The following is a 26,794-nucleotide window of genomic DNA, read 5'->3' as shown; positions in this document are numbered from 1 at the left end:
GCCTCTCTGCTGAAGAAGGTACTTTCCACAGAACTGACTTTATACATCTGGCCACTTATTCCCCTACATCTCTTTGGGTACACACACCCTTCCATTCATTATCCACTTTAATTTCCAAATAAAGGTTAAATAAAGATAAAATGAATAAATTCAAAAATATATGTTAAAGAACAGGAGCCTGTGTGTCTAATGAGATATCTGAGTCAGCATGGCCTCCTCAATGGTCCACTCAGTTGGCGTTCTACCTGGGCCACTGTTTTTGTATGATTCTGCTGCAGTGCCATCTACTGTTAGGTCATCCGGGAAGGCAGTAGGACTGTCTATAAATCCAGAACAGTACGCCTATTTGCCAAACCTTTGCAAACCTTCACATTTCGTATGGGAAGGCATCAGCAGCTATGCCATGCTTTTTCAGGCTGCCAGCCACGCACCGATCGTGTGCAAGGCACATTCCCTTTGAAGTGAGTTGTTATTAACAAGCAACATGAAACCCGGCAGACCCTTGGCATAACCTTAATCCTCACTCTTAGCTCTTAGCCCAAGATCTGATTTTCACATCTCGCAAGCTTCCTATCCCTGTTGTTGACCGTCATACCAGTGCTTATATGTTAAATTCCTCTGTGGCCTGACACTTGGCTATGACTGTAAGATTGGGGGGTGGGGGAGGATGTAGAAAGTAGAATTCACGCTCCCTGCTTACCATTGGCCATTCCTCTTCACCATTACCCTTCAAAACAAATTGCTCATCTGTCCTAACGTCTTTGAGGGTGGCATTACCTGCCTTTATGTCCAGATGTAGCTGGATCCAGACATGAATCACAAGGCAGGATTTGTTTTAGCACATGAGCAAGATGTCTGGATTCAGGCTACCTAAGTTTCTCTCTTTTTTTTTTTTTGAGATGTGCAAGGTTTTGCTGATTGTGGAGTTTGACAGTAATTGCTCTGATTGCAACTTATTTTCATACACAGTGGTGCTGGTTTCTTCTGGTATCAAGACTTGACACATGCTTTCACAGGGTGAAAGACTTATGTAAGGCTACAGAGTGCTGTAGAGGTTATATACATATATTTGGAGTGTTTGTCATCACTCCACAGTGATGTTTTTTGATATATCTTAAAGATTTGAGGCCTCTATGGCACATGGCCTTAGTGTGGGAGGTAACAGACTAGATATTTTTTTAATGTTTTGCAAATGCAGTATAAGCAGATGTCACTCTCTTGGTATTCCATTCCAATTATATTTCTAAGATAATATTTTATGTTCCATTATCTGCTATAATAGCATGGCTATTCTTTGACCAGGGAAACATTTTAAACATGGAAATCCAATACATTTTCAAATATTAATGCAGGATTTCAGCAGTCTGTCTATACAGAATTAATGTATCATTTAGCATTAATACCGTATTGTGTAGTCAGGGAAAATTATATTTGTTTAATTACTTTTACTGGTATGTGCTTAAACACAAATAAGTGAGTAGCATTAATCCAGAGTCTCTCAGTATTTGATGCAATTCTTTTACCAACTAAGTTCATTGTTTCAGTTCTAACCGCATATGAATGCAGCAAGACTCCTGTCGTGTTGGCGAATAAAAGTTTCCGGTCGATGCTCTCAGGGCATTCGAAATAGCCTTAGCTTACCGTTGATACAGTCGCACTGTTTCCTATATCGACTCTTGCCAGTAGACCGGTAGTTTTAATGGAAATGTAGCCTTTGGCTTTACAAATGGTGCGTGAGTGTGGAGCTCTTCCCTGCAGCATCAGCAACTTCATCGTTACTGCGCTGTCGTTCTCCCAAACACCAAGGCTCTCTTATCTCCCAGCGTGCTTGCTCTGTTCTTTAGTTCTTCAGTATTTCCCCCACGGGCCATTTGACCTGAAATCGCTTTTACCAGCCCATTACTCACCCCTTCGTTGTCTGACCCTTTTTATTCAAGCACTACTGGACTGCCATCCGATGGTACGTTATGAATAGATTCAGAGAGACGTGATTACTTCCCGCATTTTCCACGGTCTTCCCACCCCACTTGCCCTCCATCCCCATGTAAGACAAATGGGCTAAGAAAGACCTTTTATGTTTGAGTAAAAAAGTGGGCTGTTCAAGTTTTTTTCTTCTCTGACTAATTTCGTTCCTCGATCTTTCTCTTACCTTATTCACAAGCAGACGGTGCGCAGGACTTAATAACCTACACCTTTGAGTGTATTTATTTGGGGGAAAGCCGGTATTCGACAAGAATTCTGCCGATTTCGCCAGGTGGGAAAGATTTACACCTGTCGAAAAAACATTAAAGCAAAATTGCATTGTAAAAGACAAGATAAATTGCCAACTCAGTCTGAAGAATGCGGTAAGTACCCTACTGTATTATTTGATGTTCATTTTATCATACAGTAGCATCGTCTAATACGCCTAGTAATAGTTCTGAAGCTTTTTAGGCTGTTAATAATTAGAATCCTGAATATAGCCTTCCTTCGTAGGCGGATGGTAGTTGAATCAAATTCCTGTCAAAAGTGTTGTCTATTGCCTGTTTTACGTTTGGAAAGTTATTACTAAATTGTTTGACAAAAGGCATGCGGTTCATTTTTTAAAATTGAGTATAATGGCAATGAGTATAACTGCTGTAGCACAACTTTTAAGGTTCTTTTAAGTGTTATTTCCTTTGAATGTGCATTGAAATTCTCATGGATCAGTTTTTAGCTTGAAAGTAGTCTAGATTATATTTTCCGCTAACTTTTATTTCATTTCTAGTTTCAGCTTGTATAATAAACAAAACAAAGAACTGAAATTCTTTACTGAAGTATTTCAATGTATGTAATGTATATTGCCCATAATATTAGTCAAAATTCTCAGTCTTCATTCGACTCCCATTTGGATTTTCAAGACTATTTTCTCATGCCTCCTTTAAAACCATTGACACCCGTATGTATTTCACCAGACACACTAAATTCACAAACCCCACATTTGGTGTCAAAACTCCCAATTCTTTCATAAAATACACAAGTGAATCCGTTTCAAATATTCAAGTCAAATGTCATTGTGTGTGGTGGACCATTCAAGATCATTGGACTTTGTCAGCATCTCTGACCTAGCCATCTGCTTGGATCTTAGCAGAGTCCGTTTTTCAAGGGTTACTCTACAAAAATGTACACCCAAATCCATGTTTCCCTCAGAATTGATATGACCTATCATGTGTCAAAAACCAACTATGCCTGTCATCTGTATCCCCAAAGGACATTTTAAGTGATGAAGTGATGGTGTCGTTGAGATCTAACTCCTCCCCCTCCTATTTAAGTGCACGTGTCTTTTGAATTGGAGAATGATGTGTAAATCTATGGTTTTCTCTATATTTATATTGCAAAATAAAAAAAAGATTCAAGTGGAGGTTTGGAGTCTATTTGAGTTTTATCTCAATTGCAAGCTCTAAAATTGTCTGTATCCATCCTTAACAGAGTGGGAAAAGGGGAGATGAAGTACCCGGATGACATCATTGTTTGGAGTAGAGCTCTGTATATTTTCTTTATTGTGGGCTAAGGTGTTACATGGGAAATTGTGAAATTTAAAAAAACGGATAATTTAATTACTCTCAAGGTGATGACCAGCACATTTGTATTGATATATGACTGAAGTTCCCCTGTAAGTCAGAACTAGGTGTTTATGCTCAGTTCTGGTTCAGTCTCTATTTTCCCCAGAGACATTGGTTTCAGTGGATTTAATAATGGGACTGTTCTTATTCATTTATACAATACATTTAATTACCCTCTAGACTGTGTATTTCCACACTCCGTCAAGTGCTGTTTGATTATGTATTTCATTAATTACTAATTTTTCTACCTTAAAAAAAAATAATTGCAATTTACTTTCAGGATTAAAGGAAAATGTATTTCTCTCATTAAAGATGTTACAAAATAAATATTATGATGAAAAATAAATTAAATCCCTTTATCACCTTTTAGCATCTTAGTTGTAGCCACAATTACAGTTGATGTAAACTTTATATTAAGGCATTTACTGACGCCCCCCCCCCCCCCCATCTCTCTCGCTCTCCCTCTCTCTCACTCACATTCACATGTGGAGTTAGTCTTACATCGTCAGCATGCTGTACTTGAGTGTCAGGCTGAAAACCGTGTTGCAGTACATGCAGCGAATGCTTGCGTCCTTCCTTAAACCAGTTGCATACTGTATACATCCCTGGCTTCAGCATTGCAGTATTTCAGATGGCAAAATTCTGGTGCTGTTAATCACTGAGGTGGCATGTGGTCTGTAAATGAGAAGCACTTTGCAGGACTTGTGTAGTACTTTCAGTGTTTTGTAATGAACATTTGACCCTTGAGACAACTTTTGACATTGGCAACTTTTGGCAGAGCGCCTGGATTGTGAGATGTATGACTGCTGGGTTGAGGAGTTCTTGTCACGTGGCGGAATGTAGTCCACACTGGCTACACTCCTCTGTGTTGTTGACCCAGTGACAGGCAATCCATCCTCCCAATAACATTTTCTCCAGCATGTAAGCTTTACTTCTTGCTGCTCATGCATCTGAATACAGAATGGACTTCAGAGCATTAACTGGAAGTGAAGAACTGTGACCTCCTCTGCCCACCTGCTGGCATTATTGAGAAATGCACTTGTGGTTTGGAGTGTGGCCGTCAAGGGTAATGAACACGCATAAGCATTTAATTTATTTGGCAGACACTTTTATCCAAAGTGGCGTACAGTAAGTGCATAAACACATATGAGCACGCACGCACACACACACACACACACACACACACACACAACTGGGTGTCATTTGAGATAGCAAATCATGTCCTAATCCTGTGTCAATTCCCTGGTTTATGTGGCCCTACTTTAATAAGTATTTTGATATTTATAAATAGTCCAAAATCTTATTTGACTGATTAGAAAAATATTTAAATGTTAAATCAGCCTTCATAAGAAAATGAGAAGAAATCCATTTGGCCTAACTTGCATGGAGATCTGAAAGGATTTTAGAATCAATTTTGACCTCAAATACAGTGATCCTGCTTATAGAATGGAGGTACAACACTTTGTAAACCAGTTAGTTGGCAGAATGCAACGACAAATCAGTAAAGAGGGAAACCTTGCACTGACCTTGTCTTCACTCTCTCAAGCCTCTCACTGGCTCTGAGGCTGAACTCTTGTGTTTGTCAGCGTTAGCCTAAACCTCCTGCATCGCAGGGCTGCATGTTTTCCAAGGACTCATTATTGTTGTGTCTGGCACCGGAGGATAGATTCGATTTCTGGGCTGCAGCAACCGGGGGAAAACCCACTCAGTCGAGCCTCCTTTGCCAGATCCCACACCCGCCCTTGTGAAATACTTATCGGAAGTAATTCCAGTTTACAAATGGGCTTTGTGTCTCAGCCTTCGTTTTTATACGGAACATTTGCAGCTGGAAGTCCAGTTGGTAAAAGAGTAGTATCTTTTAAGTATGTATTATCGGGCTGTGCAGAAAGGCATGTAGTTTTGCTTTTTTGTCAAGACTGGGTTGGGTAATAAAGAATGTATTTCCCCTGAATCATGTCAGCCGTGTAATTAGATGACAGGCAGACTGCAGACCTTGTCTGTTCTCTGGACCTTGGACCTTATTTACCTGCTGAGCAGAGAAATAACAATCAATAACTATAAAGAAAATGGTCTGAGAAATATTTTTCTTTTGCATATTTAAACCTGGTTAGAGATCAAACTACGTATGTTCTTGTAAGTTAGACGACTGGTTATACCCTTTGTACTTTCACTGATCGTTTGGTTTTATTTTCCTATGCAAGTATCTGCATAATTTCCACAGACAGTGAAACCCTAGTTGTAGGTATTGTACCACTTCACGAATTGCAAGGTAGCAAGCTTGCTTGTTTGATAAGTTGGCATAGGAGGGTGCTGTTGTCATGCAGGCCTCTTCTGGATGCAGCCCACAGAGGCAGTCGCTGAATCTGCTACACCCGAGTAACCGAGTGCTCAGTTTCTCCCACTCTTTCTCCTTCTTAATTTCTTGCCAGTTTTGCGCCTGTGAGAGTGAGCAGGTTGCCCCTGGGGATGGGCAGACTGAGTCATCCGAGGTTAGGAGAGGCAGGATTGGCGAGTTGGCGGTGCCCAAGGGAGAGAGATGCGAAAGGGCAAGAGATATCTGCGACCACCATGTTGGCTGAGTCAGTGGAATGAGCTCATTGTCCCATTTTCTGCTGCCAGAGAGAGGAGAGCGGTTTATACAGACCAACGAACAAACAGAAAAACAGCTGGAACATCCCCCATGCAGTGAACTGGGGCGGACATATGAACACAGAGGAGAAAGACGGTCTTCATCCTACCGGCCTCACTTGGCCCTCTATCCCAAATCTTATGAGCTCACTCCTCAGCTGTGTCTCAGGGTGAAGCTATTGGTATTCTCAGTAGCAGGCATCGGCGATGATGCTTGCCTAAGCACTTTTGTAGTTGCCAGGCTGCCCCATTCCACTTCCCTCAGGAAGCTGACTGCTTTCCCCTTGGCTTATGGAAATGTGGTCATGGACACATACTTCATCACGCGTTACGACTAAAGTGACAGGTAATTGCAGAACAGAAAACAATGTTCTGTTACATCTTGTATGTTGATACTGAAACTTCTCATAGTTAAACTGATAGCTCCACTGCAAGACTTTTCTCTTAATTTTGCCCTTCTGGTTTTTCAATCTCTCTCAGTATTTTGGAGGCTGCCTTGGAATGCAAGTCACGTATTATGAAATGACCATGATGGATACGTTTTGCAATAAGTTTTTATTTCTGCACCATATGCATTCCTTGGCTTGTTTTCATCTCATATTGGCAAACACTCCTATACACTCTTAATTTCTCTCATAAATCTTTGCAAATTGTCAGTATTATAATGACCCTTATAAATTCTGTTCTGTTACATGATTTTGTGTTGGATAGAAATTATATATAAATGTTCAGTGATTGGTGAAACTATCAAATGAGTGGGTTAGGTTACTTATTATGAGATAAATCTTCATCACAAATCTGTACTGCCCTTACCTCAAATTCCCACTTACCAACTTGCAACACAAGTTGTCTCTTGTCACATATCTTTCATACAGTATGTAGTTCTGTCTTTGAGTCTTTGTTCAGGGGTGACATGAAGTGTTTGTGGAGGGAGGGAGAGAGGGAAGTGAGTGAATGGTCTGCTGGCTGAAATGAAACTTTGGTTTGTGCATCTGACATTCTAGGAAATTGGGGTAATCAGAATTCCCCTCACACACAATAACACCCAAAGGCTATGTCAGGCCAGCTGGATTACACCAAGGAAAGAAAGACACACACACACACACACACACCGGCATCTCACACCACCAAATACAGCCACAGGGAACTGTTGTTTCTGTGCTGTGTCAGGCTTGTCAATGTAATTGTATATGTCGTTATTACTATTATTGCAATACTTTTGATGATTTTTTTGCATGTCAGTTTTCCAGATTTACAAACTGTCTTGTGGTAGCCTGTTTTTATTTCCTGCCCGTGAACGAGTACAAGGTTTTTTACAAGGTGCGCTTGTCGCTTTTGTTTCCAGAAATCCAGGAGGAAAGCTTTGTATGTGCTCTACGGATTAAAAACTCCACGTGTTACAGTTGTCTGTAAAAGAAAAAGAAAGTGATACTGCAATTATGTTTGTATAACTGTAACTCTTTGTAATGGAAGGTACTGTTTACTAATGTACTGTCACCACTTGTCCCTGTGCTAACTCTGGAGGATAGCAACATTTGCAGCATGTGACAGGCAATGTCTTATTTGAATACATTTGATGTGTTAGAAGAGCCCCATTGTCTCTCTCTCTCTGTCTCTGTCTTTCTCTCTCTCTCTCTTTGTCTTTCTCTGTCTCCCTCTCACTGTATATCCCCGGTGTCTCCTCACATGTCTCCTGATGAAATTACCTAGGTGTTGCAGTATGGTTAATACCAGTAACCATTAATTTTATACCATTCTCCATTACCTTGTCAGATTGACTGTGTCACTACCACTGCTGCTGTGTGCCCTCTGTCCATTTATCCTGGCATCGCTGCCGGAATCGGACCCAGGACCAGGTACCCCTTCATTCATGTAACACACAGTCTGGACCCACTTTGCACAGCTCGTATTTTACAGGAAACCATGGTTAAGTATCGCACTATATGTGATACTATAGCAGTAATGTGACATATGCGATTTGACTAGTCTTATAACTTACATCTGCTGGGTAAACTACTCATATGCTTGAAGACAAAGAAGATAGCAATTGACGTGGTGTATATGTAGTGTGTTTTGACGATTAGTCATTGCTGATTTAAACCGGCCTTGCTCCCATTATCTGTATGTTGTCTAGCTCTTGAGCCGGAACCTTTTGCACCTCCTCCAGATGACTCAAGACTTCTGCAGGTGATCATCCCCCTGCTGTCCCCTGTGTCTGCCGTCCTGGGCGGCTCTCTCACTCTGCCCTGCCTGGTGTCTCTGACCAAGCCGCCCCCCTCGCCCCCCTTCCTGGGAGACCACACCCCCCCTCTGCCCCGGGTCAAGTGGAGCTTGGTGTCCTCGGGACAGGACGCAGAGATCCTGGTGGCCCAGGGGGAGAGGGTGAAGATCAGTGAGGCCTACTCGGGACGGGCGTCGCTGCCCAACTACGCCTCGTCCCCTGCCGACCTCACCCTCAGGCTGGAGGGCCTCCGCTCCAACGACACAGGCATTTACCGCTGTGAGGTGCAGCAGGACCTGGAGGACGCCCATGACCTTGCTGAGGTCAAGGTCAAAGGTAACGTGGGGGGGAAATGAGGCTTCGGACATTAGATAAATCACTTCTCATGCTAACTACAACTCTGGGATGAAATAAGTCTTATTTTGCATTTAATGTGTAAATGTTTAAAGTCTCTTTGGATATCGAGATAAAGGAATTTTCCTTTGTGTGAATGTTCAGATGAAATGAAAGTGTTTTTTTCTGTAGTTCACTTCATCAGTTCCTCATCTGAGACAGTGTGGGTTATCAACAAATTTACAGCTGGACATTTTTCTAAATTATTCTTTGTTTTAAGCAGTTCAAGTTAAGTGCTTTGCTGGTTATAATCGCAGTGCCTCAGCTGGGTTTCAAACCCACAGCCTTTCACTTATGAGCCCAGCACCCAAACCATTTCATTACACAGCACGCCATGGTTGTGGATTTGTGTGTACAGGTGTGGTGTTCCACTACCGACATGCCTCCAGTCGATATGCTTTGTCCTTCTGGGAGGCCCGGCAGGCTTGCGAGGAAATCGGAGCCAAAATGGCCACCCCGGAGCAGCTCCTGGCAGCCTACCACAGTGGATTTGAGCACTGTGATGCCGGCTGGCTTGCTGACCAGACTGTCAGGTGTGTCAGAAAGCCTCAAGCAACATCAACCATCAACATATTATTATTATACATCCTGTATAATAATAATAATAATAATAATAATAATAATAATAATAATAATCATCATCATCATCATCATCATCATCATCATCATCATCATCATCATCATCATCATCAACATCATAAAATGATGATTGTAGCACCCACCTGGGTAGTGAGAATGCAAACTGGGGGGTGCAAATGTGTAGTCATGCAGACAATATCTTGTATTTGCTCCTCAGATACCCCATCCACGCGCCACGGGAGGGATGTTTTGGGGACATGAATGGGAACCCAGGAGTGAGGAACAGTGGGATGCAGGACCCTGAGACACTTTTTGATGTGTACTGTTATGCAGACAACATTGAAGGTAAGAGGAGCAATCCAGACTCAACCTGGTATCATAATAAGTTCACAGATTATATTAAGCACATTTTAAATATGAAATAACTTTTATTAGCACATTCCCACAATTTACTGTTGGATGTCATCGAAGAAATGATCAAATGTACTGGGGTGAACACTTCAGGAGGTGTTTGGCAGCATTTGAATAAAATGACTTATGAGGCTTTGAATTGTTTTTTGCAAAACGCCTTTTTGATTACAAAACAAATCCTTGTCTCTGTTTCAAAGGTACAGGCAATAAAAGTTTCATTGATTGTAATTGTGGTCAAGTTAATTTTCCCTTCTCACTTAGAGAACTAGATGGGTAGATAGGAAAACTATGGTAAAATGTAAAGTTGTATGTGTTTTATGAGTATCAAGTACTTCATGAAGGAGCATGAACCTACACCTAGACTCTACTCATTCAGTTGAGATAGGCTGCTCTACTAAAGCAAGGTGGGTGGAGGGGGTGTGTTTTTGGGTTTGTATCTCCTCAACACTAGCTGGTCATCTCTGGTTTGAAGTAAAGTGTGGCTTGAATTATCAGCTGGTGGAGTGAAGTTAGGTTTTAGGTTTAGACTGATGTATCACAAACCTATTACAATGTGTGGCTCCACTACAGCTGTGGGGTGTAAGGAGCATACAGTGCAGGCGATTTATCATGTGTGGTGATATCCTGAGGGGGGAATCTTGTATTTTGGTATAAAATGTATGTCTGTTGAAGCCAAATTGGAAAGGAAGATGAAATCATTCACATAGGAAGATCATAGTACAGTCATGCATTAGCTAAGTGTGGGCCAGGGTCACCTGAGTAAGACCGATTGCCTGTGTGTGCAGGCGAGGTGTTCCACTCCCCTCTGAACCTCACCCTGGGGGAAGCCAAGGCCTTCTGTCAGAAAGCTGGGGCGAGACTGGCCAGCCCTGCTCAGCTCCACGCAGCCTGGAACGACGGCCTGGACCACTGCAGCCCTGGCTGGCTGGCGGACGGCAGTGTGCGCTTCCCCGTAGTCACGCCAAGGGAGCGCTGCGAAGGACTCCAACCGGGAGTCCACACCGTCTATCGTCACAGCAACCAGACGGGCTTCCCCGAGCCCCACAGTCACCATGGCGTCTACTGCTTCCAAGGTGACAGGAGAAAGGAAGGGCTGGAAAGTTCACTCACAGTATCTGTAAGGTTAAAAATGTGGTTAACAGGTCCAGGTGTGTTTTCACTGGTTGTTCCATGCCACATACAGTTCCAGTCCTGGGTCTAAGTGGCTGTGGCTGCAGATGTCCTCAGATATATCATTCACAGAACTGGGAAGATTTATGGCATTAAAAAAGAATAACAAGTGTATTTTTGGATCAAAGTGTTTGCTAGTATTTGGTGTACTTCAGCCCTTAAGTGCTTAATCTTATTCACTGATTGGATAAAGCCTGTACACACCTTACCCCAAGGCCTATATTGGCCACTGATTGAAAAGAAACCCCATACATATTGGTTTCCAGGCCTGGAGCTTGAGATCTGTACGGGGATGTGTTTTCTGCACAGGTCACGGGAACTCCCAAACCGACACGCCCCTGGACTACCTGTCCACAGAGCCAGAGCACACGAATCTGGACCTGGCGACCCAGTCAGAGCCGCTGGAGGAGACTGGCCAGGGGACAGAGCAGGCGGAGGGTGAAGCTAAGGGCCCCCCGGAGTCCTTCTCCATCTCCACCGGGCGGCGCCACAGGAAGAGACCGGCGAGGGCCACTGAGGCAGCTGGGGAAGCGCTCCCCTACACAATCACCCCCGTATCTATTTCCCGGCCCACCAGTGACATCAGAGTGGAGTCCGTTCACCCCCGCAAGCGTCATAGGCACTCCCAGAACCAGTCCGGAAGGAGGAGGCCCCAGGGAGCCATCACCAGAGTAGCAGAGGAAACTTCTGTCTCTACTCTAACTCCAGGCCTGGACTCGAGTCTCTCGGCTGAGACCACTAGCTCCCCCGACCAGACCACCAGCTCCCCCGACCAGACCACCAGCTCCCCCGACCAGTCCACCAGCTCCCCCGACCAGTCCACCAGCTCCCCCGACCAGACCACCAGCTCCCCCGACCAGACCACCAGCTCCCCCGACCAGACCACCAGCTCCCCCGACCAGACCACCAGCTCCCCCGACCAGTCCACCAGCTCCCCCGACCAGTCCACCAGTTCCCCCGACCAGACCACCAGCTCCCCCGACCAGTCCACCAGCCTCCCCGACCAGACCGCTACCACCGAGGCTGCCTCTGGGGAGGAGTCTGGTCAGACTGGAGTGGACTCAAACCAGGCTGTGCTGTCAGATTCCACTAGCCCCGTGCACGTAGAACCAGAGGCAGAGGACCGGTCCGTGGAATCATCCTCGGTAGGGCTGGTCCCCATCAGTGAGGAAGAGAGCACGGCAGGCGTTCCCATGGAGACCGGGTCCAGCGACAGGGAAATCCCTGTCACCCTGATGACCCCCGTACCCTTCATGCTCTTCGGTCCCACCTCCTCTCGCTGGCCAGTGGAGGTGGAGTCCAAAACCTCCAAAGGCCTAGAGACCAGCGTGGTGTTGGGGGCGGAGGTATTAAAGGACAGGAAGGGGAAGGTGGAGCAGGAAGGGCTGGGCAGAAGCCCGGAGGTGCTGCACCCAACGCAGCAGCCCAACGAGGCCGCCTCCGGGGATGACATTAGCAACACAGGGTCTGGGAGCGCGTCCGGAGATGTGCTGGATCACTCCGGAGCGTCAGGGTCCGGTTCTGGTATGGACGAGCCCTCGGGCTCAGGCTCCGGTTCTGGTTCTGGCTCCGGCGCCGGTGAGGGCTCAGCAGTTACCGGCTCCCCTGATTTCCCGTACCCGACCGAATCCTTCACCAATTTCACCGAGGGAGCCAACGACAGCACGAACGCCACCGTGGTGACCGTTCACTATACTTCCAGTAACACAGAGGAGGCGAGCGAACCCCAGGCTAGCGTCACAGGCCTGGACGTAACGCTTCTCCCTGACGAGTCGCAGACCTCCAGCTGGGACATGCAGCCCTCTCCCACCGCCCCGCAGGAGTCCCGTTCAGACCTGGAGTACAGCGGGGATCTGCTGCACCCAAAGCCATCCGCAGTGCCAAACCCCAGGCAGGTACTGGAAGCAGCAGGGAGTATCTCAGGTAATGTCTGTGACTCAAACTCCTCTGCACTGACTGCTCTAAATACTCCCCTCTCACACGTTAAAATCTTAAAATCCCCATCCTACCCTACTGTGTAGCTGTTTAAAAAAAGGATATCTTGCACATTCTCATTGTCTGTAGCATATGTACACCAACTACAACCACTAAATTATTGAACTTTTTTTTTTGATAACATGGAACAAATAGAAATTCAGTTATTCATTTTATATATTACTTGTCCCAGGTTACTTTCACTTCAGAACTCCCTCTGCACTGGCATGGTGGACTGATATTCTGGTGATTTCATGTTCATGCAGACATTGGAAATTCGTATAACTAATCAAATGTCTCCCTCTACTGGCCAATATCAGCATGACCATCCAAAAACATTATTTACCATAAGTACACCTGAAGTTGAATATGTGTAGTTATGCAGGACCAGGAAATTCAAGAAAAATACCCTTTCCACAAACATTCAGATTTAATTTATAATTAGTTATGAGATAATTTACTAGCTTTGATGTATGGTGTTCGCTGTAGGCACATTAAAACAAACAAAATACAAACAAAAATGCAATCAAACTGAATTTTTTGGTTTGAAGTATGACTGATGGCAAATGTAGGGACAGTCGTATCTAATCACTGGAAAAACATGCAGGTTTCATACTTAACTTATTCACACTGTCCTAATACCTGTTTTTAACATGGATAACAGTCATTGCATCACAGCATTCTATACAGTATATCACAGTTTTATTAAGAAATAATTAGTGTTTTTACCACTTGCTATCATTCAATGTTATGTTAAAAAAAGAGAATAAGGCGCATTCTAGTCCTTTTTGTGAAAAGCACTGCCTCTTCTCCCTGTGTTTCAGATGCATGTCTGGAGAACCCCTGTGCCAATGGAGGCACCTGCATAGAGAGCGGAGTGTCTGCCAGGTGCCTCTGCCTGCCTGGCTATGGAGGGGACTTCTGTCAGGCAGGTAGGGGATCCCAACAAATCATTTATGCCAGATAATTTTTGCCATAAATAATTCTGTAAATGTAAATATCTCTTTCTGTCTCTCCTTAAATCTGTAAATCTCTCTCTCTCTCTCTCTCACTCCCACACTCCCCCCCCTCTCTCTCTCTCTGTTGTCCTCTCTCTCTCTCTCTCTCTGTCTGTCTCTCTCTCTCTCTCTCTCTTTCTCCCTCACTCCCACACTTCCCCCCCCACCCCCCTCTCTCTTTCTCAGACCTGGAGCAGTGTGAGGCAGGCTGGGAGAAGTTCCATGGCTCCTGCTATAAGCACTTCTACAAGCGTCAGGCCTGGGAGGTAGCAGAGCAGCACTGCCGCCTGTACGGGGGGCACCTGGTGTCTGTGATGACTCCCGAGGAGCAGGAGTTTGTCAACAGTACGTCACGCACAGCATACAAGGCTGGGTCCCAGAAAGGTCAAGGCCTCTTAAATTTAAATTCAAGCACAACTTGGGGATCGCATTTGGGAATTCTATTAGCTTTTCATTTGTCCCTGTTTGTAGTATCAGCTGCAGTAAAAGCTGCTCTGCAAAATAGCCCCTATGCAGCCATTTTGGTTCATTAATTTTCACTCAGTTCCCCACAAACAGTAGCCCACATGTTTATTGTTCTGAAATACAAAGTTTGTTCGGTTATGTTTTTCTCCTGCGGGTTGATCTGTCTTGCATTCCAGCAGCACTGAGCAGTGATGTCTCACTTCTTTCTTAGACAAGTTCAGGGAGTATCAGTGGACTGGTCTGAATGACAGAACCATAGAGGGAGACTTCCAGTGGTCTGATGGAAACCCTTTGGTGAGTCTCACTCAATGTGAAATCCCGTCAAACCTATATTTTCAAAATAACAGCTGAACAACTTCCTAATAAATCAGTTTAGAGAATGCTGTCGTGTGGCCATGAGTGGACTTTTCCCTGTTTTTCTGTTTAAGCTATTTTTAAAGTTTTTTAAGCTATTAAATGATATTTTCCTGTATTGGCTGGGGATCAGCTGTAATGGTGGGGGAGTGTTGTTATTAACGTGTTGTAATCTGTGAAAATCAGTAAAATGAATTTCACCAAAAGCAGAATGCTGCAGCTACCAGTGGATTAACTGAGTCAAAGGTGCATTTTTATGTACCTGAAACTTTTATTCATGTATTTATATCCAATCAAATAATGAGTTATTGTGAGAAATGATTCCAGGATAGATATCCTAATCCTAGTGAACACATGCCTACTTCTGAAAATACTGACTAGCGCTTCTGATTTTTAATTTGTCCTGTATGAATGATTTGTGCTGCTTTGCTTGAACTGAAATGGCACTGTCCCCCTTTCTCTGTCCAGCTGTATGAGAACTGGTACCGTGGGCAGCCCGACAGCTACTTCCTGTCTGGGGAGAACTGTGTGGTGATGGTGTGGTTCGACGATGGGCGCTGGAGTGATGTTCCCTGTAACTACCACCTCCCCTACACCTGCAAGAAAGGCACTTGTGAGTACTGCTTCCCCATTAAGGCTAGTTGTCAAACATAAGGTTCAGTTGTTAAACATTTTCTCTGTTTTATTACTGGGAGGAAGCTGTTCTGTTTGAGGGAGACTGTTTGCAGAAGATAATCCTTGGCATAAATAAATGATTAGCCCATCCCAGATAATGCACTGCAGTTACACCAATGACAGACACAGCTCCTTAAAATACCCCCCGAGAAACAGAAGAGCCATTTGAGAATGCACGGGACACTGTGGGAATATGGATGAGCCCATTTTTGGCCCCTTCTCAGCAGTTTTTTTATGTACAAAATGTCTCTGTTTCTGTGTTTTGTCCAAGAAATATAACAGTAATAAAAATATGACCATAAAAAAGCTATTTTGCTTTACGACACAAACGCGTAATTGTTGCTCTGTTTCTCACATTAAGGCTGCCATTTCCTGTTTTCCTGGTTATTTTGTATCGTTGGTAGCTCTCTGTGGTCAGCCCCCCATCGTTCCCAATGCTCTGATGTTTGGTAAGCTGCGTCCGCGCTATGAGACCGACTCGCTGGTGCGCTTCCACTGCAAGGACGGCTTCTGGCAGAGGCGCTATCCCGTCATCAAGTGCCTGCCGAATGGCCAGTGGGAGGCACCCCAAATCCAGTGTATCCCAAGTGAGTGGCTATGCCATGGCCTTCACAGGACCTCAGCTGTTTTATAATTAATATAATGGGCCTGGTTGACTGGAAAGGCAGTTCACATTGCAATGCTATTCAAAACAATAAACCACAGTTAGCGGTATCTAATGCACTATATTTGTATAGTAAGGTTTTGTTAAAAAAGGCTGTTAATATTTCAGAATGCACTAAAGGGAGGGGGTCTAGAGCGCACAAAGCACACACCAGCCCTATCAGGATGGATTTATTCTTTGTGTGGCGGGCTTTCCCCTTGGTATTTATTTATCCATAGAATCAACCATGGTTCTGTACCTTTTTACAGACATACTGCATGTGTGCAGTTGAAGGAAAAGCACAATGAAGGTTTCAGGATTTAGGGCTATGTTTGTGCTTCAAGTCGATCAACTGAGACGAAGTCAGGATGGAAAAGGAACAGAAAGGGCCTCAGAAAGCATGTGAGCACGTGTGCTGGAGATGGTGTGTTGTGAGCGCGGGTTAGCGACGCGGCGCACGTAGCACCGCTGAAAGCGCTCTCTGTGTGGCTTTGTGCTGTCTAGCCCTGGCGACCACGGAGGGTGAGCAGCAGACGTCCCCCGCTCTGGAGATGGAAGAAGTGCTCATGGACGACACGGCCACCGAGAAGGCAGCGCCTCAGTTCTGGGACGTCAAGTGGAATTTATAAATGCTTAACCCTCTGCTCCTCTCTTTACACCCCGTTCTCTTTCTCCCTCAGAGACAGTTCCCCGTCTCCCGTCCAACACGTTGGACTAGTTTACAAACTGTCCTCAACCATTTCCAGCTCATCACACCCTCTTTTCGCCACATCTTTTCTAAAAACCCATCTGTGGCTACGTTTACTTGCAGTCAATATTCTGAACAACTGAGAAGTCTGAACTAGTGCATTCAGAATATATATTCCAAAGAAGCCATTGACACGAATACTATGATTTAACATACACTTTACTTTCATGCAGATACGTTTTCGAAATTCAAGAAAACTTGAGAATTCATCTCACTTTTTAGGAGATAACAGCCATGTGAACAGGTAGGTACATTAACTAGAGATCAGTTGAGCAAACACACTCAATACAACAGACGATGTCTGAACCACAAAATTGTATGCTTGTATCACTAGCATGATATACATTGCTAAAGAGATGGTACATGTACCCTTGCTCTTTCACATCATAATTATATGCTTATATTTGCTATTCTGTTATAACCAATCTTTGTTAACCCTTCACATATTTAGCATATTTTTTGCCAGTTATCTGTATGATAAAGATCTGCTTGCAGTTTAAATTATTGGCTTAATGTGATGTTTACATTTACTAGCATTCTTCTGTCTAATGGATATATTCCATTAATATTCAGAAACTTTGCATTTAGAACTCTGTAATGTGGAATATTTTATTCTGAATGGTCTTTTAAAAAAAGAATTGTGACAGAATATTAGCATGCGGTGTAAACGTGGCCTATGTTGAATTGCTCCCTTATTTCAGAATTGTGATATTTTAATGTAATGTTGCAGACATTATGTTCAGTGCAGAGGCTATACTGTTCTCATGATGTCATTTAACCTTAAGTCTCATATACCCGCTATCTAACTTCTTAGTCAGGGGTATAAATTTGATGATTTAAAGGATGGGGTTCAGGCCCATCACAGAGTGGTGTGTCCTTTAGTTAGAATTATGAAATTAATCACGTGAAGTTAAGCAACTTTTGAAGTAAGGGGTTTGGCAGGCGCTCTGAAATGGACAAAAATGTATTGGCTGTTTAAAGTTTGGGACAAACTGATATATACTATGGTAGTCAGGTCTAAGAGTCTCTGAACAATCTTCAGTATTAGTCCACGTGATATCTTCCCTTTGACTAGTCTTGTCTTTAATTTCCTTCTTTTCCCAACTTTATCAATATTTACATATATGACCTATGAATCTGGTGCTTCATTTTTCATGTCTCTAGTGTGTTTAGGGTGATGATGGGGGTAGATGGGCCCAGGTGTACATATAATGATGTTTGATATGTTATAAGCAAGGCCCACTGATAACAAGAGCAGTAAAACACATTGTGGTCACCAATAGCTTGTGACCTCAAAGGCTTTTTTGAATAGTAGTACTCTAATTTAAATGCATAAGCGTAGACACATTAGTTACATGTAATTTCTAATGCTATAAAACTTATCCAACATTTTATAATGTAAATATTCACTGAAAATATTCTTATCCATAAGTCAGCTCTGTCCTATTTAAAGGATCACATGTTTAGCATTTTCTCAGAAATGGATAATCTGTATGACATCGTTTTAATGGAAAGATTTGTGTTGTAGCAATATGTGTAGGATTGCCAATTTCACAAAATAACATTAATTAATTCATTCTCATCGATCATTTATTTTACCAATACAGTTCCACAGTAAATACAAAATCCATTTTCAAATGTAATTAAATGAAAACAGCAGCAAGTACATATTTTTCTACTAGCCCTGTAATTGAAGCATAACAATGTAATGTTTAGTGTTTAATGTTTAACATTTAATTATCAAGTAGAAGTTGGCGATGTGGTTTACATTTCTCCAGTATCTTTCAAACCAGCGTTTTCCGTCCAAATAAGAATCATATTCATACCCTCAATCAACAATCCTTGGAATGTGTCCCCTTCCTAAGGGCCCACATTTATTATCAAAAGCAATAAACCAAGAATAATCCAGGCAAAATCACATATCATATATCTTCCATGCTCTATTATTGTTAATACTGTACATTCATTTAGTAGCTAACTTGTTTGTGGGGTTGCAATTTCATCCCAGTGTATTAATGTTTCAAAAATTAGAGTTCAAAAATGTATGGTAATCTTGTCATACAATTATAGGTTGAGCTGTGCTCAGATAGAAACCATGATTATATCACAAAGCTCAAGCAGTCTCTTTGTATTGTTTCTGTAATGGTGCAGCATCCCTATCAGTAAACTGATGTCTTAACAGGTAATTAAATTGTATGAAGAATATGGTGAATTGTTAAGCAAATAGGTACCATCTGGTACATGGTACCTACTTGCTACTTGCCACACTGTTACACACTTTCATAAATGACTAGGTTTTCTAACAGAACTGTTAATGACGTTGCTGTTTTTTTTAAACACCTTTCCTGTCATTTTCCCGATGCTCCTTGCTAACTCTGTATGGCTAATGCAGTACAGATAATAATTAGTGTGAGTACCTGTGATCTTGAAGATTATGTGTGTCAGCCTTAATGGAATAAAACATGGATACTGTTTTTAACCCAATAATATGTTTTGTGAATGCTCATCACATATTTTAATAGCAGATGAGGCCATCTTCGGTAGTCTCACTTTTACACAGTAAGTGAAAAATACCTCTGACTCAAAATTGCTCTGTATGCATATTTTATTTGTTCTCTAAAGGATAAACATGCATGTTATTTTATTTTTATATTTAATTTAACACACAAATTCTGTTTCCTTGAATGTTATAAAAATATAAACTGGGTGCAGATTGCGTATTTATTAAATTCACAGGTGCGCAAATTAAGTTCCAGGCATTTGCATCTAAGTTAAACACAGTTTACGACCCTAAAAGGTTGCATGCACCTGTTAGCCGCCATGAGGATTAGTGAGTGATTCAGCAGCTAGAAAGGCAATCCCAGAACAGATGTATCCGTTGAGTCAAAATGGTGAGCATCTGAAGGGGTTATGCTACTGAATTTAGCTCAACTGAATCCAAGCTTGGGGAGGCCAATGGAAAATGGGAGTTACAAATAGTGAAACAATCCTTCAAAAAATGCAACAATCTTTGCAGGTATACAGAGATAATATAAGACATCTAGAAATCTATTATGAAGAAATCAGGAAACAAACTACATGAGCAATCTATTTAATTGTAATTGTAAAAGTAAAACAATACAATAGCAATCTTAGCATTGTCAGCAGAGTTCATAGGCTAGTGTGGCTAGTTGCCAGCAGTAGATGCTAGTTGTGGCAATATGATGAGTTCAGAGGAGCAATGGCCGGTAATGTGAGTATCTGCTTCTGCTCTGCTGTAACAAAGTAACTCCATTACTGCAATACTGCAGCCTTCCTTTACTTCACTCCCCTTTAACTCTCACACCAAATTTAGTACAATGGAGACAAAAGACATTTTATAGCTGAATGAATCACAAGTAATAACCGTGTCATGACTTGCAGAATGGTAACAACTACTTGCCGTGGATTTTGTCGGGTACATATGGCAGAATGAAACAATGAGAAGTACTATCTCTTATCATATGTCTCCCTCTACTGACAGAATTCTGTATGTTCATCCATAAAGCTGCATAGGTATGCTAATTTAATGGGACGCGGGGACTCAAAATCCCTCAGAAAATAACTCCCACTGACAAGTCCTGACTACTGCTATTTAAACTAGTGGTAGGGTGTTGATGTGAACATTTGAAAAATGCCAGTGTGATGGAAAGGCCTTATTATAATGAGGGGAACAGGTCTTTACAGCGCACATAAATAATTCACCTTTTTACAGTCTGCTTGAATCTGCTCAAGTCAGGATACCCTTCCTCTTTTCTATCTCTCTCTCTCTGCAAAATGATTGATTGAGGAGTATACCATTTATTAACCACACTTTTTCAACTTCAATTCAGGTGTTATACAACACCAATCTTCTCCCTGCTGATATACTTGTCATTGATCTCTTTCCCTCACAGTCAATCACATTTCATTCATATGGCTCTCTCACATTTTGCTTCAGCAGACATTAAACAGCACTGCAAAGAGCCTTTTTTGTATGTACCTTTTCCTTTCACCCCTATGCATTCCATTCATTTTGACTTGTCAACTTATTAGGTATTCTATTCACTGAAATTCCCACAAAGCGGAGATGCTCTTTGTGAGTGGCCCATAGACGGATGTTACCAAAGGGAGCTTTGATGTCAGTGTTAGGTCTGGTATTATGTCTTTACCAAGAAGGCTGATCTCAATCTTGCATTCTTGTAGCACTGAGAATTCAGAGCAGTTTTTCTCGGCAGGTAAGCCCATAGAATATCTTTGGGCTCAGAGTGACAGGATGAACCACAGAGGAAGAATTCTGCCTGTCTGAATGATCTATTCTGTCAATTTTGTAATTGTAATATTGTAATATTCAAAGTACACACAAACCCATACTATCCACAGTATGTTTAAGTGTTCCGTGCTGTGCACTGTGTCATAAATATGTGTTGTTTCAAATCGGTCTGAACAGCTGCACGGGTTTCATAAAGGTTTTCATGAAATACGCGTATTCAAGGTTCAACTGCCATTTTTGTCCTGCCTTCTTTCTCCAGTTCAAAGATATGATAGGGCATTGTAACTGAATAGCGTATAGTGCTGTCATACTTAATCACATACTCCATTAATGCTTATCTATTTGGGCATAACTTCTTAATACTGAAAAAGCACACATATAGTAAGGTACAGCAATTGAGACGCATTGAAACACTCACTGAGCTTGAATCAAAAGAAATAAAAAAAATGTTTACAGAGGATGTTTGGACATTAAGTGGGAGTACAATTTTGATGAAACGATTAGCAATATTCCATATTAATATAACAGAATTCAGTTCAATCTACAATATAATTATTTACTTTATTGATGCATTTCTACATTAAACACAGAATCATCTTTTCAAATTAATTTGAACTACAGTGAATTAAGATTATGGACTTAATGGATCAAGCAGGGTGACAGACTATGCACAGAATGGAGGGTTGAATACAATCACATTAAAATAAATGTCTCCCCTGGCTACAAAATAAATACATTTATGATGAATAAGGTGGTAATTTCTGAATTCCACAAATTAACATCATATGAAGTTCTTCCATGTCCATGGTGAAAATTAACATTCATTTTAGCTACAGTATATTAATTCTATGGAGACTGCTATTATATTGATCACATGAGCATGTGATCAAAAAGCATGAACACAAAAGCAACAAAACAAAAGATTTTGCTATAATCCATTTGAACCTGTTATGAACTGAATTAAAACTGAAGAAAAATGCTCACAATTGTTCCACTTCTCAGTACTCAGCCTTCATGTGGCAGTATGTAATCCTGATACTCACTGACAATGTCCTCCAGTCACAGCAAATACCACTGCTTATAAATATTAACATAATCACAAAGTCAGGAGGTAATGCAATTGAATTTTAAATACAAGCAGTTATCCTTAAACTTGCAAACATTAACCACTGTTTTAAAACTGCCCAAGCACGTTTTTTCCTGCTGACATCTTCTGAAGAGTCAGTGTGCAACCTTCAAAGTCTTCCCCCCAGCCCCACTACCTGTAGCAGTAAGCCCCGTAGAGCCGCAGGTTCTTGCTGGGGAAGCCGAAGCTGCGCACCCCTGGCTCGCGCAGGTCTCCGCAGCGCTTCCTGGGGTTGGTGATGGGGAAGCGCACGCTGCCGTCGTACAGCCAGCCTCCCTCGCAGCGGTCCAAGCCCCTGAAGTGCCAGGCCGAATACAGCTGACCGACTCGGGCCAGCTCCGCCCCCTTCTCCCTGCAAACCTCTATTGCTTCTGTAAAGTTCAGTTTGCTTCCGATGAAAAACACATACCCTAGAGAAGGAGACAGACAAATAGGTGGATTCACTTATAGAGGCATCCTGCAGCTGTTGTCTTTTTATCAATGCAGACAACCCGCATGCCACAAAGAAAGAGGTATTTTTGGGTGTCTATAAAAAAAAAACCTGGAGCACACAGTCACATTTATTCAAGTAAAACACTACACACAATTATTGCATGTATGATTTGAAAGGTTTAAATCAAATTGCACTCTCTCAAATCCACAGAGGGAGTTGCTGCAATAAGCAAGAACATTCTATTAGAATTAAACATTACAAAACTGGAAGAAAATTAGGGGAGAATTAAAAAAATTCAAAAAGCTAACATCCATGTGGAATATAAATTTATATAAGAAACTCTAGATGTACTGGTCATATTTTTTATGTCTGAGCCAGCATTACATTACAATGTAATAGTGATGCATCCTTTATCTAATTTTTATGATGTAGGAAAAAGCTGTGATTTCTCAATGCAAGCACTGATTCCAAGGTGAACATTTCATTCCAATAATGTTTTCAGAATTCAGTTGCTAAAGTTCCAGTGTCAAAGCAGGTCAAGCCATTCCCGCAGATGAACTGGTTTCCACATTCCTGGAACAACAGCCGTATTGTTCCACTTCTGATCAGAGTAAAAGCAAACCCACTCCTTACACTGCCAAAACCTGCATAAAATTCATATTTGCTTAGATAACGGTTAAATGGTTGCTATGCATGTACTGTTTCTACAGCAAACACAGTGACTGAAGGCAGTTAACCCTAACTTACACTTCTAGCATCACATAAATAATTAAGCCTCCCAAGTGTGAACTTATTTTCCTGTTATTGTATGCGCCAGAAAATTGCACTGCTTGCTCTGGGCCTTCTTTAAAAAAAAAAAAAAAGATTTATTATTTTGTTATTTATTATTACTTACATACAGTGTGTTAAGTTGGCACTGGTGTCACTGCATATTCTGAGATTTTACAGCTACAGCATGGAGTTCCTAGACTGACTTGAACCAAACTGGGCAGAATACTGACTGACCTGCTGTTATAGAAGTGAAGCAAAAGGCATCAAAGTAGTCCCGGGTCTTGTCTTTGGGGCCGTAGCTGCGAATTCCAGCGTGGAGTTTCTCCCCTCCGCACTGCGACCGTGGGTGCAGGATGGGGTAATGGACTGTCCCATCATTCAACCATCCCGCATTACACCAGTCAAGTCCTTCTGTCCAGGCTACAGATTTCAATATGCACCATTACCATCACTTTGGCAACTGTCATGTGGATATTCAGCTAGACTTTCAAAGATCTAAACCAAAGGTGTCTACTGATTTTCAGTATGCTTCAGCACACAAGTGATCCATTTAAGTTGTTGATTGGCCAAATGATCTACACACTGTGTTCTCAAGGCCTAAAATATCTGAAATCACCGCAACCCTCCAAGACTTACATTTGACACCCCTGATCTAAACCATCCATTTCACAGGCATCTCTGTATTCAAATTTTGATTTAAACTTAAATTGATGTATGGGAAACATTTATATATGAGATGTTACTACCTGTCGATTTGGCTCAACAGTAGTAGCAAATTATATATGGGTTCCATGCAGACCTTGATAACTGGAGGTGTCTACCCCCTTAACTATTAGCTAAAATCCAGTCATGTCCATCAGTCATGTTCCACTCTGATATATCTTATTATATGTATTTTATATAATTGAAGCCATTGATAGGTTGGAAATTCAATTTGATTCTGGTTAAGAGGCATCTATGTAAGCTTAGGGATATAGGATATCCTCGTTTTCATTTTTATTTATGAATCCAACGTGATATTACGATTCAATTACACAGGTTGTCTTTCAGGATTTCAGTAAGCAGCCAAGGTTATTCTGTTATTGTATGTTCATGAATTATTGTAGCAACAGTAACAACATCATTCAGCTGCCAACTACATAGAACATTTTTCCATAGTTCAGTTTTAACATGTTCCAGACAAAAGGATAATACATTTTCCAATCACCTTGTTGCCTCATTAAACAAAGATTATTGATATATAAACAACTGGATATAAATATAGAATAGAGGATACAAAGGATAAAGAACAGGATATAGATATAGAGGATATAGAGGATAAAGAACAGGCTATAGATATAGATATGGAGAATATACAGGATAAAGAACAGGATATAGATATAGATATGGAGACATTTTAATTGAAAATGGTAGAGCAGCTATGATAGGAGCTGCAACTCAGGGTATTTTAAGGCAATTGAAAAGTTATGGAGTATTAGCTGTGGAAAATGAAGGAAAGGCAGACATGTCATAGTTCTAATCTGTTTTGTAGTTTTCATTTTGCCCTGAATACCAGCTGGGAAATCAAGGCTACTTGAGATTTGCAAGTTCAAAGGCAAAATCCATTCTTCTTTCTTTTTTGTAACATCAGTGGTACAGTGTAGATCAGGAAATCTAATTTCTTTTCCAGCTTACTGCTGAAATCACCAGCTAAACTAGTTAAAAATGTAGGTGATGCAATATAACTGGGAGACTCAGTGTGAAACTGCTAATGGGCCTACATAGGGTCTGCAAAAGTATGTTGATACAATTGAATATTTTACTGTTGTGCGTTTGATATTTCTGAATTCTTCATAAACTGTAATTTCTCCTGAGTCTGATTTTTGTGCAGAAAACCAAAAGGAATATTTCAAGATGTCTGCACCTAAGTTCTAAAAGAAGAGAGTGGGCCCCACAGAGGGGACCTATATCAAAGCCAGCTGTAACAGAGGTTACCGCTTATGTGATATATTTACATAATATGATTGGAAACTATTTGCTAACAAACCTATGAGATCAGCCAAGGTAAAGGATATTGTGTGCTTCTCACTGCCACTAATACTATAAAATACTCAGATACAAGTGAAATAATTTTAAAATGTGAAAAACAGGTCTAAACAGGTTCGGTGAATATAAATAATGTAATTGATGCTAAATCAGTACATGCTGCAACATTTGTCATTGGTAAATTGCTCCCAATTAGACACTATTAGTAATGGGAAGCAGTGCAGATGGATTGCATCAAGTTTTGAGAAATTCTTTAACAATGGACATCACTGCTTTAGCCCTTTATATTGAAAGAAGGCCCCAATGTATCATCATGCAGTTTGAGGAAAATTTCAACTTGTTAAGCCTGCTAGAATATAAATCTCAATTGCATTCTGTCTACTGATCTACCTCACCTCTGTACAGCTGCTTATACGTAGCCAGCGTAGCGTCCTGTCCATGGCAAGCCTCTTTGGCCTCCTGGTGGTTAAATTGGTAACGACCATTGGAACTCTGATAAGGAAATACAACCCCTGGAAGACAGATCTAGGTCAATTTACTAACCAAAATGTTAAATTGATAAATACAATAAGTCTTAGAATTTAGTTTAACACTCGGTGTACACTCCTGCGTAAAATTGTGTTTTGTGTTACGCAGAAGAAAAAAATACGTTTGACACCAGATTTTTTATAGGCTACGCCTGTATACCACTATATTGGCTATCACAGCTTACCTTCTATTCTCAGGGTAAGAACGACACTTTCGTCTTCTATTCCGTTGACAAGTTCACATCGGAACCTTCCGTCATCCTCCAGTTCAAGGTTGCTGATGCGCAGGGAGGCATCCAATGGATAAGCTCGGCGCAACGATGCCCGGGGCCCCAGCAAGCCATATCCCTTTTGCGCCTGACCATTTGTGATGAGAACGATGTTTTCTACTCCACGGTGCAGTGGTTCCAACTTTGTCCACTTCACTTTATACTGGGGTGGTTTAAATAGCATCAAACAGGGAAGAGTGACGTTCGCACCTCGACGAGCTGTTACTTCTGCATAGACGGGTGGCTCAAGAAGGTACCGAAGTTTCTTATGCACACCTGTAAAACAGTTAAGGAAATATTAAATAGCACCCGAAGAGGACTCCTGTCACCATTATACAGGTGGAATTTAATCCGTGTTATACACAAGAACAATATTTTTTCCTTGGTAGTCTTGGGGAAATTGCACATGAAAATGTAGTTGCATTGCATTTTATTGCATTGTATTGTGCATTTTTACTTGATTGAAAGCTTTTCCCAGTTTGATGCTGCACAGTGCTCATTCTGGGCCTGTCTTGACTATGTGAAGCAGTTCT

At 41.8% G+C, this 26,794-nt stretch overlaps 2 protein-coding genes across 3 annotated transcripts; one reads left to right on the top strand and one right to left on the bottom strand.

Annotated features, from left to right (window-relative positions):
- Positions 1 to 1,362: 1,362 nt before the first annotated feature.
- bcan (brevican) lies at positions 1,363 to 19,327 on the top strand. Of its 2 annotated transcripts, none has more exons than XM_064351825.1 (13): positions 1,363 to 2,345; positions 7,983 to 8,065; positions 8,344 to 8,766; positions 9,182 to 9,356; positions 9,620 to 9,747; positions 10,599 to 10,886; positions 11,293 to 12,906; positions 13,782 to 13,889; positions 14,142 to 14,300; positions 14,632 to 14,714; positions 15,243 to 15,387; positions 15,854 to 16,036; positions 16,597 to 19,327. In XM_064351825.1, exons 1-13 carry the CDS (start codon positions 2,341 to 2,343, stop codon positions 16,719 to 16,721), a joined length of 3,519 nt encoding a protein of 1,172 aa, XP_064207895.1. In that variant the 5' UTR covers positions 1,363 to 2,340; the 3' UTR covers positions 16,722 to 19,327. The 2 variants fall into 2 exon arrangements, with proteins under 2 accessions (XP_064207895.1, XP_064207903.1); XM_064351833.1 differs by having other exon boundaries at positions 1,366 to 2,345; positions 8,377 to 8,766.
- Positions 18,526 to 26,533, bottom strand: hapln2 (hyaluronan and proteoglycan link protein 2). Its single transcript, XM_064351979.1, has 4 exons — positions 26,178 to 26,533; positions 25,861 to 25,977; positions 23,675 to 23,860; positions 18,526 to 22,646 (listed from the first exon to the last, which is right to left on the bottom strand). The coding sequence occupies exons 1-4, from the start codon at positions 26,443 to 26,445 to the stop codon at positions 22,369 to 22,371; spliced, it is 849 nt and encodes a 282-aa protein (XP_064208049.1). The 5' UTR covers positions 26,446 to 26,533; the 3' UTR covers positions 18,526 to 22,368.
- Between the last annotated feature and the right edge of the window lie 261 nt (positions 26,534 to 26,794).

The sequence above is a fragment of the Anguilla rostrata genome, chromosome 1 (genome assembly GCF_018555375.3).
Source record: "Anguilla rostrata isolate EN2019 chromosome 1, ASM1855537v3, whole genome shotgun sequence".
Classification (NCBI taxonomy): domain Eukaryota; kingdom Metazoa; phylum Chordata; class Actinopteri; order Anguilliformes; family Anguillidae; genus Anguilla; species Anguilla rostrata.
The sequence above is the reverse complement of the archived record's forward strand: the minus strand, read 5'-3'. Positions and strand labels throughout refer to the sequence as shown.

Excerpts from the sequence above, each read along its gene's own strand:
- bcan (XM_064351825.1), top strand. Across the intron at positions 13,890-14,141 it reads AGGGGACTTCTGTCAGGCAG|ACCTGGAGCAGTGTGAGGCA; the intron begins GTAGGGGATCCC and ends TCTCTTTCTCAG. Across the intron at positions 14,715-15,242 it reads GGTCTGATGGAAACCCTTTG|CTGTATGAGAACTGGTACCG; the intron begins GTGAGTCTCACT and ends TTCTCTGTCCAG.
- hapln2 (XM_064351979.1), bottom strand. The coding sequence starts at position 26,445 with ATGCTATTTAAACCACCCCAGTATAAAGTGAAGTGGACAAAGTTGGAA. Across the intron at positions 25,978-26,177 it reads TCTTACCCTGAGAATAGAAG|GGGTTGTATTTCCTTATCAG; the intron begins GTAAGCTGTGAT and ends TCTGTCTTCCAG. Across the intron at positions 23,861-25,860 it reads GTATAAGCAGCTGTACAGAG|CCTGGACAGAAGGACTTGAC; the intron begins GTGAGGTAGATC and ends TGAAATCTGTAG.